The sequence below is a fragment of the Tripterygium wilfordii genome, chromosome 21, assembly GCF_013401445.1.
Source record: "Tripterygium wilfordii isolate XIE 37 chromosome 21, ASM1340144v1, whole genome shotgun sequence".
Classification (NCBI taxonomy): Eukaryota; Viridiplantae; Streptophyta; class Magnoliopsida; order Celastrales; family Celastraceae; genus Tripterygium; species Tripterygium wilfordii.
In genome coordinates, this window is record NC_052252.1 from 75,280 (window position 1) to 90,984 (window position 15,705).

The 15,705-nt window shown below is 38.6% G+C and overlaps 2 protein-coding genes across 3 annotated transcripts; one reads left to right on the top strand and one right to left on the bottom strand.

Annotated features, from left to right (window-relative positions):
* The first annotated feature begins 1,243 nt into the window (after positions 1-1,243).
* Positions 1,244-7,809, top strand: LOC119989285 (chloride channel protein CLC-f). The gene is made up of 9 exons (XM_038834717.1): positions 1,244-1,877; positions 1,962-2,376; positions 2,528-2,722; positions 3,369-3,823; positions 3,977-4,081; positions 5,478-5,708; positions 5,874-6,083; positions 6,360-6,592; positions 7,206-7,809. The coding sequence occupies exons 1-9, from the start codon at positions 1,509-1,511 to the stop codon at positions 7,285-7,287; spliced, it is 2,295 nt and encodes a 764-aa protein (XP_038690645.1). The 5' UTR covers positions 1,244-1,508; the 3' UTR covers positions 7,288-7,809.
* A 401-nt stretch (positions 7,810-8,210) lies between these two features.
* LOC119989401 (probable WRKY transcription factor 2) lies at positions 8,211-13,597 on the bottom strand. 2 transcript variants are annotated; one of them, XM_038834900.1, is made up of 6 exons: positions 13,157-13,596; positions 11,825-12,339; positions 10,471-10,656; positions 9,355-10,220; positions 9,107-9,265; positions 8,211-8,960 (listed from the first exon to the last, which is right to left on the bottom strand). In XM_038834900.1, the coding sequence occupies exons 2-6, from the start codon at positions 12,272-12,274 to the stop codon at positions 8,399-8,401; spliced, it is 2,223 nt and encodes a 740-aa protein (XP_038690828.1). In that variant the 5' UTR covers positions 12,275-12,339; positions 13,157-13,596; the 3' UTR covers positions 8,211-8,398. The 2 variants fall into 2 exon arrangements, with proteins under 2 accessions (XP_038690828.1, XP_038690829.1); XM_038834901.1 differs by lacking the exon at positions 10,471-10,656 and having other exon boundaries at positions 13,157-13,597.
* Positions 13,598-15,705: the final 2,108 nt, after the last annotated feature.

Here is a 15,705-nt window from a genome sequence, read left to right on the forward strand (position 1 = left end):
GAAAAAAAATATTAATTGTAAGGACTCAGTTGCAAAAACCCTGACGTTCTTTAACGGGAAACGTTAGTTGGTGCCGGCGATTTGTTGAGCGTTGACATGTGTCCGTATTGAAAACAAAGATATAGCTTTCATTTCGCGAATTTAAGTCCAGAATTAATATGTGGTTCGTTGGCGATGCCTTATGGGTATATCATCTTTTTGCTATTCGAAACCTATTCTACTCCTACCTATTTTTTTCCCTTTTGTCTTTTGTGGGTCAAATTCAATGCATTATACATGGAATTCTTCCACCATCAAAACCTAGTTATGATAATAATTACAATACATTTTTTTTTTGAATAATCTGATATGTTGTGGGTTTTATTTTTAGTGCGTGGAAAAGGCTCTAAAGATTATGCATAAATTAGGCACAAAATGCACAAGTTTATCCCTGAAGTAATTATGCCTCATATCATACATATATAGGCCTTTTGTCTTCCTAAATGAAATATAATTACTAAACCTAAATCAAACATAATATGTTAATTCAAGCAAGATATGTGCCACCTTAATTACTTATTCTTTTATCTACGTAGAATTCTATGATAAAAAAGAATGCAGCTTTTAAGATAAAGTCTTTTACGGTAGAAATTTGATTCTTTCTTCTGAATATGGGGAGTAGATTTGCATGCAAATTTTGCATTGTATCCAATTAGGTATTGCATGATTATTTTATCTCAAGTGGTAGATTTGTCAATGGTAAAAGAGATATCTTAATCATTAAACAGAAATAGAGTCTTTTATGTTTACACAAATAAAACTTCAAACATAGATGTCATGTTGATAATCATTTTTAATTTTATTTTGTTGAATTAAATAAAACTTCGAATGTTGATGTAATTATTTATTATGTTTGTACCAAATATTCTTACATCTAACTTTAACTTTAGGTACTATTTATTGTTATGTAACTAGTAATAAAATTTCTCTTTATTAGTTTATTATGTTGTTCAGTATTAAATATGTAGGGTTGAGCAAATTTGACAATTTCACCATTTAGAGAAAGTAATGATCAAATTCGATGATAATTTTGACCATTAATCTAGAAAACATACGACACTGATTCAATATTGATTTAGAAGATCGGATGTTTTTATGAAAAGCTCTATTTATCTTTCCATAATATCTTAACGATCTTTAAAATCACAAATAATGGTCTTAGAGTAAGTAATAAATCAATTCTCAGTAATTGGTATCATAGGACCTTCAATATTAATATTAATGTAAAAAAACACCCAGCTGGGGCAACGCCCGCAGCGACCGGGCTTGTGCGTATGGCAATCTGAGAATAGAACACAAATCGACAGCAAAAGAAAAGGAAGCAAGAATTGAAGAGCAGGAAGACAACTTTAAGCCAAAAAGGAATCGATTTTGCTGTGCAAATTCAGGGGGAAAAAAGAGAGGAAAGAAGAGGCTTTACACTACCCATATCATCTCCTCTGTCGGTGGTTATTTAAGATCAATTGAAGATGTCCGGGGGAGGAGAATATAGCGATCATAAGCATCTGTTGCGATCCAACATTGAGGAGGAAGAAGAAGGAGATGACTTAGAAGCTCAAAGCAAAAAGCAAGGAAGCCCCATCAAGAGTATCCTCAAGCATTTGGATCGTGGATTCTCCGCCGGTCGCTTAACCCTCAAGCGACATGACAGAGACAGAGACAGACATCATTCATCTACTTCCTCTTCCGCTACTGGGACGGATCATCGTCATATTGAAGATAGTCCCGGAAGTACTGATGTTCTTGGGGATGGTGCGCCTCCGGAGTGGCTCTTACTGCTCATTGGTTGCTTTCTCGGCCTCGCAACTGGCCTCTGCGTCGTCGCCTTTAATAATGGGGTTAGTTGAAAACCCTTCTTTTGATTCACCTGGATCTGTGGAAATCATTTTCTCCTGATCATACTTTGGTCATCTTCGATTTAGGTTCATGTGATACACGAATGGGCGTGGGCAGGGACCCCAAACGAGGGTGCTGGTTGGCTCCGTTTGCAGAGATTAGCTGACACTTGGCATCGAATTCTTCTGATACCGGTCACAGGAGGAGTTGTTGTTGGGATGATGCATGGTTTGGTTGAAATTTTGAACCAAATACGGCAATCTACTTCTTCCCCTTCTTCTCAAACGCAAGGAGGGTTTGATTTACTTGCAGGTGTCTTCCCAACAATCAAGGCAATTCAGGCTGCTGTGACTCTAGGTACTGGATGTTCTCTGGGTCCTGAGGGCCCAAGTGTTGATATTGGCAAATCTTGTGCCTACGGATTCTCATTAATGATGGAAAACAACAGAGAAAGGAAGATTGCGCTCGTTGCTGCTGGTGCTGCTGCTGGTATTTCGTCAGGTATCTGCCAATGTTCTCCTTAGGCACATTGTCTTCCTGTCTGTAACTTATTAGTTGTTGTTTTCCAGTTTCTTGTGATATGTGGGTGAAGGCAACACTTGAGGCAGTTCGTTGTTCAATTTGCTGCATTTAACACGCTTTGTTCTCATAGGTTTTAATGCTGCTGTTGCTGGGTGTTTCTTTGCTATTGAAACTGTTTTACGGCCCCTTCGTGCTGAAAATTCGCCTCCATTTACCACAGCAATGATAATATTGGCTTCTGTTATTTCATCTACTGTATCGAAAGTCTTGCTCGGGACCCAATCGGCCTTCACAGTGCCGTCATATGATTTGAAATCTGCTGCCGGTATTTTGGCTTACTTTTGTTTTTCTTATTTAACTTTTGTAATCCATTGCCTTGTCTCTGCATCAGTTTTTCCTTTGTGTGCACATGTGACTGGGGGCATAAATGGGTCGAGTTCAGCTTTGATTTGATAGGCGTTGAAATCATCTAAGCCTGAACTTGAGTGAGGCTTCTTTTTGGCTTTAAAAATGTTTGCCCTGTCTTCTTTGTTTAAAATCAGCCCCGTCTCCTCCCCCATCTCTTTTTGGGGAGATGGGGGTTTTGAACCCCTGCCTTGAGGGCAGGCTACTGAGGTGCCAACTACTTGAACTGGTAATGTTCCTCCTAAATGGGAGCTTGATATTCTGATGAATAGCTGTTGGCTTCTTTGCCATTCTCACCCTTTTGCTTGGTCAACATCGTAAGCTTATTTGTGCTTCCATTTATCAAAACTACACTGAAACTAGCTAAAAGTTAATTGCACTTCATCATTTATGCTAAGCATATTGTTCTATTGAAGTTATGCATATTGTCTGAATGCCCTATTTGCTATTTGGCCATTTTCCATTGGGTTTTGACTAATCTGCAATCTAGAAACAGATTAGATGCTTAAATAACTCAATGTGTTTGCTATTTGAAGCTTTCAGTTGAGTTGGATGTTGTTTTGCAGAATTACCTTTGTACCTGATATTGGGCATGCTATGTGGTGTGGTAAGTGTAGCCTTCACTCGCTTGGTCACTTGGTTCACCAAGTCGTTTGAGTTTATCAAGGAAAGATTTGGCCTTCCTGCTGTTGTGTCCCCTGCTCTAGGTGGTCTAGGAGCTGGGATAATTGCTCTTAAGTATCCTGGAATACTCTACTGGGGTTTCACGAATGTTGAGGAAATCCTGCACACTGGAAAAACAGCTTCTGCTCCTGGAATCTGGTTGCTAACCCAACTAGCGGCAGCCAAAGTTGTGGCTACTGCTTTGTGTAAGGGTTCTGGGCTGGTGGGTGGTCTTTATGCTCCTAGTCTGATGATTGGTGCTGCTGTTGGCGCTGTCTTTGGAGGTTCAGCTGCAGAACTTATCAATTCTGCCATTCCAGGAAATGCTGCAGTAGCACAACCACAGGCCTATGCATTGGTAAAGCACTTGACATGGATTTCATTTAATTCTATGTTTGTTGTTCATTTACTCTTATTTATCAGGCGTATTTGCTGATTTATGCTAGTTGATTAACTATTTTTATTTGTGGGTATGCAAGTTGATTAACTTTTACTTCTAATTTTGCTGTAGGTTGGAATGGCTGCTACTTTAGCTTCGGTTTGTTCAGTACCATTGACATCAGTTCTGCTTCTTTTTGAGCTGACAAAAGATTACAGGATACTACTTCCTCTCATGGTAATTCTTCATATTCTGCTGGAAAGTTTTTAGGGCAGACATAGATATTGTGTAAATGTTGAACTGATGGTCCAATTGTAAGGTTTTCTCACGACGACCTTGAAGTTGTGGGTTCAAATTGTGGAAATGGCCTATCTGCATTAATGTAGTGTTAAGACTGGTGCCCTCCTTGAACTTACCCTAAATGGCCAAACCCGACTACATGGTTTGGGTAAAGCTTTATTGATGATGAGACGTAGATACTGTGTAAACTGTTGAAACTGCTGCGCAGACTAACAAAAACAAGGTCAAGTATGTTTTAGCTTTATATCTTTTGCTAGAATGGACAATAATCTACATGTTGTCTTTTGTCTAGACTCTAGAGGTTGATTTATTTTATATAATTTACTCTCGTTAATACAGGAAATATCCTGACTTTCGTATTTTATGCATTGCACCATCCATCATATGCTGCCTTCGTCAATAGTGGTACCGTCTCATCTCTTGTTTTGCATACTTGGCATAGACACAACATTCTGCTCTCTGAAACACCAACAAAATGAAAGAGTGCCTTTTGTATGTTTATACATTAGCCGTTTTCAGTTTGATGATTGTTTTGGACAGTAATTGGGGGGGTTCATTTAGCTCTTTACATTCATGTTGAGTGAGTCATCAGTTAGGCCTTTTGTTTTACATTTGGCTTTGTTGGGAATTTACATTTGGCTGTTGGTTTTGGGAATTTTACATTAACAAGTTAATTCTCTTTGGATAATGGTCAAGTTCAGTCAGTCACTACTCCATTATCTGCTGATGGTTTTGGGATTTTACATTTGGCTTAATTGAGTTCTGAGGAGCTTCGATTACCTTGTTATGGCAGTGTGTGTTAAATTTTTTTTTGTTGCATATCATGATCCAAAACCTGCTGGTAAATCTTATTGCATGTTTATGTTCCTATACACAATTATGTGACTTCTGAACAAGTTTTTATTTATTTATTATGTTGTCATTGTCTTTGCTTTGGAATTTAATATGATTGTTGCTTAATTTATCTTGAATTTGTTTGTGTGCTGGTGCTAACATATATATAATATGTTATTATTACTGAATTTATCACATAATTTATGATTGCACTTCGCGTCTTTGAAGTGTGCGCTTTGAAGCGAAGCGATGCCTTTGCGCATTTGACAACATTGATTACTTGAAGTGGAAAAACTTAGTTATCTCATGTTCACCATTTTTCGACATTGATTCTTGATATCTTGCATATTTTATTGGGATTTTGATTTTAGTGTTCTCTTTTGGTGAGTAGCTCAGCTAGTCAGCTCCCTTTGCTTAGACGAATGCTACATTTTCTTTAAGTCGGCATTTTTTAAAAAAAGTTTGATTATCTATTTTCTGTTTTGAATTCTGCATGTAGGGAGCTGTTGGATTAGCTATTTGGGTTCCCTCTGTAGCGAATCAGTCCAGGGAGACTGAAGCATCTGATGCACATGGTTCAACAAGAGGTTATGCATCTCTCTCAGCCACTGAAGATAAAAATGAACTTACTTGGGGACGAGTTGACAATGGAGATGATTTGGACCTCTCAGTCATGCATAACACTGACCATGAATCAGTCACTGAAGATGTGGTCTTGGAAGACCTGAAGGTTCAATTTTTCCTCCTTCTGTTATAAGGGCCTGACTTTCTGTTAATTATTGGTTCCCTTTAGTTTCATATATTTCCATGCCTCATGTTTTCGAGGCGCTGCTTTTACCCTCTTTCCTTTGTGTTATATACTGTTATTTTACATTATTTTTTCCTCTGTTGTCAGGTCTCCAGTGCTATGTCAAAGACCTATGTAAAGGTTTCACCCTCTGTAACCTTAAAAGAAGCAATGAATTACATGCATGGCGGTCATAAGAATTGTGTGCTTGTGGTTGATAGTCATGATCGTCTAGAGGGTATACTTACATATGGAGACATTAGACGTTTGTCTGAGAAGTCTACTGATGCTTTGAAGATTGATTCAACAGCTGTGGATGTACGTAATGACACATACCCTCCTAGGATGTCTCTATCACTAACTGTTCATTTACTTATCTCTTTCTCTCCCCCAAAAATGCGTGCATCTTTATATGAAAAATAAGTAGCATACTGATACTAGTGTGCAGTTGTCCTTTGTTTATGCTGAGGAAGGATCACAAGTGATATCAATGACATTTTTTCCCCCATAAATGCACTCAGTCAGTGCAGTGTTATTTCTTTGTTATAGCTATCCTCTAGGGTACACATGAGTGATCTGCAATAATATTTGCAGGTGAATGGATGTCTTGTTTCATCTGTTTGTACTCGAGGAATAAGCTATCGTGGGCAAGAACGCGGACTATTAACTTGCTACCCAGACACTAATTTGGCTATTGCCAAGGAGCTAATGGAGGCAAGAGGAATCAAACAGTTGCCTGTGATAGCGCGTGGTGGAAAGCATGAAAATGAAAGGAAACGAAAAGTTGTTGCAATTGTTCATTATGATTCAATCTTAAAGTCTCTCAGGTTCTTACCAGTTTTGCACTCTATTGTCATGTCGGATGCGATATTAATATGTTTTTTTCCTGAAAAATTTCCTGTAATAGAACATGCAGAAATTCCAAAGACGTTATTATGCCATATCAGTTGTACCCTTTCCACAAGCATAGGCCGCTGTAACCTTGTTGAGAAATTAGATGTTCCACCCCCTCTGCTTCGTTTATCTCGTCCGTCTCTTTGAACTCAAGATCCTAACCCTTTATAGGCAGCCCCTTTGTTCAAAACCTAAATTACCTGCAGCATAAACATCCTGTGACATGTTATCTAATTTTCTATGTTATTTTTCTAATTTTACAGTTGGTTCAGCCCAAATTTTATAAAACCATACAAATATTATATGACGTCATGGGTTTTGTCCCCTCTAAGCAAAATTTTATAACTCAGTGAGCTTCTGTGTTTTGGATTTTTGTGTGTGCTCCAAAAACTAGCTTGATTGTTCAACAATAAGATTACATTATGCATGTGCCCTTTTGATATGCACTAGGAAGACATCTGGCTGCCCATTTTTGAGGGCAGGCTGAGAGGATAGATTCGGGTCTTATTTATTTCTAATGGTTTTGAGTTTTCAATATCTGTGCAGAGAGGAGGTTGATCGCCGAAAATTGGTCTATGAGCATAATAAAGAGAACAATATTGAGGAGAGAATTGGAAACGGCCATTAGCATGAAGTAAGTGATTGGCAAGCCTCAGTTTTCAACAGTTATGGACTTGTTGCATATGAGAACCAGGGGTGTTCTTAAAGGTGCACTCCAAGCCTTGCAGTGGATCCAGGTATAAGTGTTTTGTGTCCATACGCGTGGGATGAGAGATCTGCATTATGATGGTGCTTGCTGATTCTTGTGGCATTATGATGGTGTTTGCTGATATCCAAGAATCGTTTGTGTAATTCAGCAACTTGCCCTCGGTACATGTATTTTTATTTTTCATTAACAGAGCAGAATCTGAGTGGGAAACAAGAGAAGTCGTGCAATTAATATTTCTAGAGGGATGGAGGCTCGTTTTTTGTTAGCATGGTCCAATATCCAAATGTTGATGTTTCCTTAATGCAGAAAGTTCTCTCTAGTAGTAAATAACCAGTTTTATCTGAGTCAGGATAACATTATACATGACTGAGTGCTCTAGCTCAGGACTGTAAATGAGCTGGGACAAATTCAATATTGCATATTAAAGAAATTATTGAGATTGGTTCACTTGCACACAGATTATGATTGTATGCATGTTCTGGGATTAGATTCTTAAGGGAGTTCTTTCAATTAGTAATCTTGAGGAGTAACATCAAAAACTCATTATCTGTTTTAGATTGTCCGAGTTCACATCGTTTTGTTCACAAACTTATAAACGAGAAGAAAATCCAATAACGAGAATGTGGTATATGTGCAAAGTGCAACTGGCTCTCAAAGTAGGGGCATGCCATTCACAGAAATTTCACGAGCGAGGTTGTCATTAGCAAGTTCAAGTTGTGCGTGGACTTCAAGTTTGCCTACGATGTTACCAACCAACCCTTAACTTTCAGCAGCAGATAAACTCCGTAACTAGCCAAACGAATATCATTCACACCTAGTTCTGGTAGTTCAGTCACCCGAGGAAAAGGAAAGCAACTCAATAGGTCTAGGTGCGGTAGTATTACATAACGTCATTTCCAACAATGAGCAGTGTAATGGATCACCAGAGATATGTCCATTTCAATATATATGTAGAAAAGCAAATCTCCTGTTCTTTTCGAGAGAATAAGAGAAATAATAAAATTGGTTTTAAGACTTCAAAAAGAAAATATTACATTTGCGGACCAAGTGGTAACCTACTCATAAGTTGCTGATATAAAGCCGAATTGGTCGATAAGTTCATACCAGGATCCAAAACAGGTTCCACTTTTGGTTCTCCTTTTGGCAACATGAAACCCATGTCATTCACTTGGTGTTGTGAAGCCATATATGAGCGGACAGGTAGAACTGGCAACTTTGATTGACCAGGACCCAACCCAGCCATACCCAGATTGGCCAGGCCTGGTTGATTCATTACAAAAGAGAAGCCAGGAGAAGTCCCCATCTGCTGCCTACCGGGTAGGCTAAATGAACCAAGTGAAGCAGGCCTCTCAAACCTTGACATGTTGTGAACTTGTGATGGCTCAGGCCGGTGTACATGTGCTTGAACAGCACCAGCTTGGGCAGGCACAGAGTTAGAGTTGCCGGAATTGACATGACTACTATTGCGAGCAGCAGGGACTACATGATTGTGCTTTCCTTCATATGTGGTGATCACAGATTTAAGATCATGAGAAGCCCTCTCCACATGCTTCCTTACGGTGCAGCCTGCATTAGTACACTTGTAGTAACTCCTGCAAAGATATATGAAGAAATCAGTTTCAACATCAAAAGAGAGGCACAATTTCAATATCAAAATAGAGACGAATTATGCCTTGCGTGCATGTATTTGGAAGATAGAATAATAGAAGAAAATGTTGTAATTAATGGCAGTCATAACCTAGGATTTGGATTTCCTTTCACAACTTTCTGTCCATACTTGCGCCAGCGATAACCATCATCAAGGATATCCACCTCACTGGTTGTCTGGACCACGACTCTTGGCTCACGAATGGCTCTGGTGGCTCCACTCATTTCTGTTGCATACGTTTCAATTTTCCTGGAATGCCAAACAAAATAAGAACACTCGTGGGAATGAAACTATATGCTAGATATCATTCACATGTACCAGAGAGATTGAGTAGTAACCTTCTCTTTGACTCTGATTCATCACCTTCACCATCATAACCTAGTGATACACTGCCATGTGTTCCACGATCATCTTCATCCTCGTCATTAGAAAAGGTAGATGAGGCATCCACTGCATCACCTGATTCAAAGTGGTTTCTATTCTGAGCCTGCAAAGAAGTAGATGGGTTGCCGAACTCAGGGCCAATGGATGCTGACGTCACCTCTACGTTGTCCTGCCTCCAATCAGGAGTACCCCCTGTGGTTCCTCTTTGTGTACTTGCCCAAACTGGATCATTATCAGCATTACTCTGTGGTCCAGTTTGATCAGGGGCTTCCGGTTGCAAGTCAGTGAGGGGATTGGATGAACCAATGACTGATCGACGATTAGGTGGAGGTTTGGGGTGGTTGTGGGCTCCCTTGTATATAATCTCTGTTATGTGGCCTTCATGGGATCGTTCCACTTTCTTCTTCACCTGACAATTTGGATAGGTGCACTTGTAATAACTTCGTGGATACTCACTGCCTTTAACTTGCTTCTGTCCATACTTTCTCCAGTTATATCCATCCTCAGATGGGGCACCACCACTACTTGCAAGCATGGAATCTCCACTGGCTCTCTGATCCCCTTCATCATGTTGCTCATCAAGTGGTGGAGAATGCTCAGCACTACTACCAACATTATCAAAGACCCTCTGATCAGTTGTCAATGTGTTACCCCTGTCATCTTTTTCAGATGACAACCTGGATAAATCTGCCGGAAGATGGACATTGTTCCCATTCTGTGATTGGACTTTGGCCGGTCCACCATTACACTGAAGAGAATTTGCAGAATGAAAAGATACATCGATGCTAGAAAATTGCTGTTGAAGAGTAGCTGGATGTACCTGTGTACAGAAGGCTTACATAAGAACAAAGAACGAAAACCTTCTTTGCTTTGGAAGTAAACTACTGCTATTGCTCAACTCTAATAGTCGTCATCAGTGGGACAAAGTTGAGTTCATAAGACTGGACTAAGCACAAGAATACTAACTAGTACGATTTACGGTTGTGCGTTTACTTTTTCCTGTTCAGACTTCTCCTATGTCAACAGAGAATTTGCAAAAAGGTAAACACAACACAATGGTCGATACTTACTTTGCTCATTGAAGCAAAGAAAAATGAGGAACCCGATTCAGCAGGAGGCTTGAACGCAAATGATGATGTATTCACGTCCTCAAAGAAATTTTCTTTACTTTTATGAGTAGCCTCAGGTATCATTATAGAGCTCTTGTTACCATTTGTAGTAAACGGGAACTTCCCAGTTGTTGGAGATGGCTGTGCCTACAGTGAGACAAGTTACAATATAAGCAGGATTTAGAACATGTAAGAACAAGATTACCTTTCAAAGAAAATGTCATTCAAGTCTTAGTGTAGTAACTATCCACAAAACACTTAATTTTATCATTATCATCAAAGCTTTTATCCCAAGCTGTTGGGGTCGGCTATGTTCAAAAGAACAATTGACTGAGGAAGGGAGGGAGAGGAGCTAATAAGACCTTAGGCCATAACTTAGAGTCCAATGGTCCTAATCGTCTAAGAGACTAACATAAGAACATGCCATTTCAAGTGAAGAATTGAAGAATAAGAGATAGTAATCCAGCTTGTTATTCGAAGCTTGTTTATAAAATCCGACCAAGGACAAGAATATATTTGTTCATACTAAATAGCTTGTTATTCTAGATGTACAGTACGAAGAATACCAACGACTTATCTATCCAAGAGTGTAGAGGGATATGTGCATGATTTGTGCCTTGTTACACTACGACCACAATTTTTGAACATAGAGCATTTCCAGTACTCAAAATATGACCTTGGGACAAGCGAGGATTTGTGGATATAGCGCAGAAGGTGCCAAGACACAATGCCCCCAACTAATGGCAAGATTAATTACAAAGAACTAAATATTGTCTTCCAAAGATGGTCTAATTATCTCGTGAATTTACTTTCAACTGTTGGCATATATACAGCTATTAAAGTACAATCCCCGATTAAATGAATAAATTTCCTTTGCACTTGAGCCTTCTTTTCTTTGTGCCCAGAAAAGGGGGTGGGGATAAAGGACCTTCCCCAGCATGCTGTACACGTTTTGGGTCACATGCATCCAATTCATTAAAGCAGAAATCATTCGCATTGATTGATAATGCTTCCATAGGTACTACACCACAACTGGCAGCAAGATCACCACCAGTTTTGGCGTTCTGGGATCAGATTGCCAACCTTCTTCAGCTTTGGCTGAACACTAATTAGCTCTTAGTGGTCACACGCAAATACGCAATTGCTTTTTTCTTTTTCTTTTTTTTTTGAGAAGCACACGCAATTGCTTATATACCTTACTGATTCACACGATCTTCTTTATATTCCAAATATTACGAGCACCACCTAGTTGCTCTCAAAAGTAACAAAAGTAATCGGACATTATCCCAAAACATTATTAGTATTTTTAGCTTACCGATGAGTTTGAGAGAAAAACTGGAGAATCCAGCAGTGTTGTTGGACTGAGACCAGGGGGTATGGTCAAGTAAGGAGACCAAACTTCAGCCTCCGGAGAGAGGTCAGTTGACCTAATATTTTCTGTATTCAACCTCGGAGCATTAAAACCAGCTCTGGCTGCCATCCTTTCCACAAGACCTCCCCGTGAACTGGATTTCTGCTCAGAAAGTGAACCTAACTGAGTCATCTGATCACCTCTTAGGGCTGCATCCTTGTTGTCAGGACTTCCCGATGTCATCTGCTCCTGAGATCCCATGAAGTGCCCCTCACTTTTATTTTCTTCAGGAGATTCTAAGATTGATCTTGTGCTGATATCATCACCCAATAGTGCTGAGAAAAAGGCTCTAGGGCTTGGACTTGGAGGAACCCAATCTCCAATCATAGCAACACTATCATCAATCCCAGTCATGAGTTTCAAAATCTTAGATCAAGACAAGAAGTTCAATGACAAGGTGTTGCTCAAAGGTTGAGTTCCTGAAAGATTTGTGAAAAACACAATAATTATTTAGTTGCTGAAAGGCCGGATGATCATGGAATATAGCAGGAAACACTATTTAAGTCATTTTCTTGTGGAGAAGATGCAGGAGATGAAACAACAAAATTTGAAGAAATGCCGGATAATGGCATTAATACAAATTAATAAACACACTCAGCTAACACCAGATTCAGCAGCCTAAATGGGAAGGCTAAATTAGCAAAAGAGGGGGTTGCATCAGTTTCCAAAAAATGTATAACCAACCCATACATGTAACCAAACCAAGTAAACCCAGAAAAGTAAACCAAAACATAAAGAAAACGGAAACTTCCAAAACCAGCTCACCAAATCATACATTCTCAAGGTTCTAACAACAGAAGGGACTAATCATCGCATGGAAAATCGCAAAAGTTTCCATTTCTGTTATCAGTTCATTGTTAACTAGAAACACATGAAACTTAGCTTCTAAGAGTTGATGACAGAAGTGTCTATATTTTGAAAAATGTTTTGTAAAGTAAGTCTAGAAACCCATATATGAGATTACTACATCAAGATCTAAAACCATAAAACTAGAGAAATCGAAATCGAAATCGAGCAGAAATCATAATGAATTATACATGTACACAAAAGAAAGAGAGGTTTTGTGGGCACCTTGAATTTGCAAGGAATCTATGGATGTGAAAAATAAATTAAACACAAAAAAGAAGAGAAATTTCCCATAATTAGGAGACAAAACAAAGTCAAGAACGATGAAGCCATAGACATTACAGAAAGATTAAAAAAAAAAGAAGAAACGGAATGATTAAAAATCATTACCTGATTGATTCTGGAGTTAAGGCCAAGATGATAACTATGGACAATACCCACCACCGGCAGCCACCAATCAAAGCATCCCAGACCCGACCCGACCCACCCAACTGCTAATATTTCTGTATCAGCTGAATTTCATGGAAATATAGAGACCCACTTCTCCACCCTCCTCTTCCCCTCCGGTACAAGCTGAAAAGTATATGATGATGTTTCGTTTTTTTTATGAGAAGTAACAAAAAGAGATAATAATAGCAGTAGCGATAATATTTACATAATATACAAATTTCAAAGTTTAAAAAGTAAAGGCCAAAAGGCGATGATTGTGTAATCGAATGGTGGTGGACCGGAGATTGATGGAATCTTTGAAGAATGCATAGAAGAATGAAGAGAGGAACAGAGAGAGAGAGAGAATGAAATGAGCTGCTCAGCTCACCATCAACAATTAGCACAGAAAAAGCTTATGCCTTTGATTACTATTTAACTAATCATTTTGTGTGTTTTGGACAGGGCTTTTTTACAGGCCATTGTAGGCCCATTCCTCGATGACCAATAAGAATTAGCCATGCAATTCACTGATTGGTTATGGTGTTGGGGTCTAGTAGAGACTCAGATGCAGGCGATAATTTTGTTCTTTTTTCATATTTATTGAAATGGGATTTCTCTTTTGTATTTAAGAAATTATTATTATGTGTAAAGATGGGGTATCGCAGTGTTATAGCTGCCTAACACCTGTGAAAGATGTTGTAACCAACTCTTTCTGGTCTTTGCCACCCGGCTTCACCTCATTTCAGTTCACTCTTTCTGTTATTCTCCTTATTATCACCCTTCTACTTTTAGGATCTAGTCATCTTTTCTTTTTTCTCTCTCCAATTTTAACTTCTCTTGTTCGAACCATAACAAGAGAAAGATTGAACCTCTCCAGCCTTTGCACACTAATGCATGCTTCATATGTTTCTCTGTGATCTAATTCCTAAGAGTTAAAAAGTTAAGATATCTTCTTAGTTATAGGGTTTAGATGCATTTGAACGAAAGATCGGAGTCCCCAAAGATTGAAAGGAAGATAGCAGGGACATACATTTAATAAGAAACTTTCGAATGCCATCTGATCGACCATAACCTTAAACAAATCTGTGTATATTCTAATAGATTATGTAGTTTTTATATTCTTCTCTAATACAAAATGAACTTGGTTATCTTTAATGATATTATGTTCTGAGAATGATACAATAATAATCTAATCTAATACAAATCATGTAAAATACTTTCTTCTTCTGCTCTGCTCTGTTGTCACAACCTGTCTGCTGGCCAGTTTATTACCCGCAAGTTTGGATCTTTGATGGATTTGATTACATGGGACATATAAAATGTATGCACTGGCTTCTAGTTGGGTCAGTCTAGGTTGGATTTAGGTATCAACTTAATTTCATGTTGTTTTGATTTCATATAATCAAAAAACACTAATCTTTGATGGTCTCATCCATACAATTAAATGAAGCCTTTCTTATCTGACTTTGTGGACTTTGTTTGGATGCCACGATTACATAAATGAAAACAGTGATGGTTTGATTTGGTCAAAAGATGGAAAGGTTAGAAAAAGAAACAGGAATTAATAAATAAATAGAAAAAGGATTGTGCCAAAAACTGGCACCAACAGAGGAGTTAAGATTGTGAAAGGTTTTGTTTGGCTGGAGTAATAATGTGCCATTTGGTGGACGCAGATGCATGAATAAATTCTTTTCATACTGATATGTGTATGTATCTTTACATAAACAGCTAACAAACAGCATATTCACCCTTCTTGAGAGACACATATACTAATATTATATACATGTACAGATATAGAGAGATTGTGATATGACATACAATAATTTAATAGGAAATATGGAGGTATTTTTCTCATTTTTCCACCACCCACTCAGTCAAAAAGTTAACTTTGACCAAGTCTTTGTCTCTTTGCCCTGGCTCCCTTCACGGTGCTGCTACCAATGTCTTTTTAACAGAGTAGATCTCATTTCAGGTGGACCCTCTTGTAATGCTGTGTGAATAGTGAATTACTTGTGTGATTTTCCTTCTCCTTTTAAACGAAGAGAGTAAATATTGTATGCGAGTCTTATTGAGGTTGTTTTCTGCCAATTACGGGCAAAAAAAACCATGTCAGTGCACAGGGTTTACTATTTTTCTACATCTTCTGTCAATGTTGGAGTCTTCCTTCCAAGTGACAAGCTTTAGTCCGCACACATCGTAGTGAGTGAAGTACACCAATGACCAAACCAGCTTTCTTGTCAATGGGACATTGGGACCTTTCTTTGGACAGAATTTTGTGACCAATGATTTGATTTTATTTCATGGGCCCAGTGTCAAAGCCAGGGCCTTTTTTAGGGCCTGTGTTGGTCCAAAGAAATTGGCTTTGCTAACAGTCTTGGTCTTTCTGGGGCCCATGGATATTGTTGCAAAGTAGCATGCCATACGGGGAATCTAGAAAAGCATAGCAGACTAGGGCTAAGTAACTGAAAGAAGATTAGGAGAAGGGAGGTTAAATATCAACAAAACAGAAG

Bases quoted from the DNA above. Each gene is read 5' to 3' on its own strand.
- LOC119989285 (XM_038834717.1), top strand. From the start codon at position 1,509: ATGTCCGGGGGAGGAGAATATAGCGATCATAAGCATCTGTTGCGATCC. The intron at 1,878-1,961 runs GTTAGTTGAAAA...TCTTCGATTTAG, and splicing joins TCGTCGCCTTTAATAATGGG to GTTCATGTGATACACGAATG. The intron at 2,377-2,527 runs GTATCTGCCAAT...TTGTTCTCATAG, and splicing joins TGCTGCTGGTATTTCGTCAG to GTTTTAATGCTGCTGTTGCT.
- LOC119989401 (XM_038834900.1), bottom strand. From the start codon at position 12,274: ATGACTGGGATTGATGATAGTGTTGCTATGATTGGAGATTGGGTTCCT. The intron at 10,221-10,470 runs GTAAGTATCGAC...TTCTGTACACAG, and splicing joins TCTTTGCTTCAATGAGCAAA to GTACATCCAGCTACTCTTCA. The intron at 9,266-9,354 runs GTTACTACTCAA...TTGGCATTCCAG, and splicing joins GAATCAGAGTCAAAGAGAAG to GAAAATTGAAACGTATGCAA.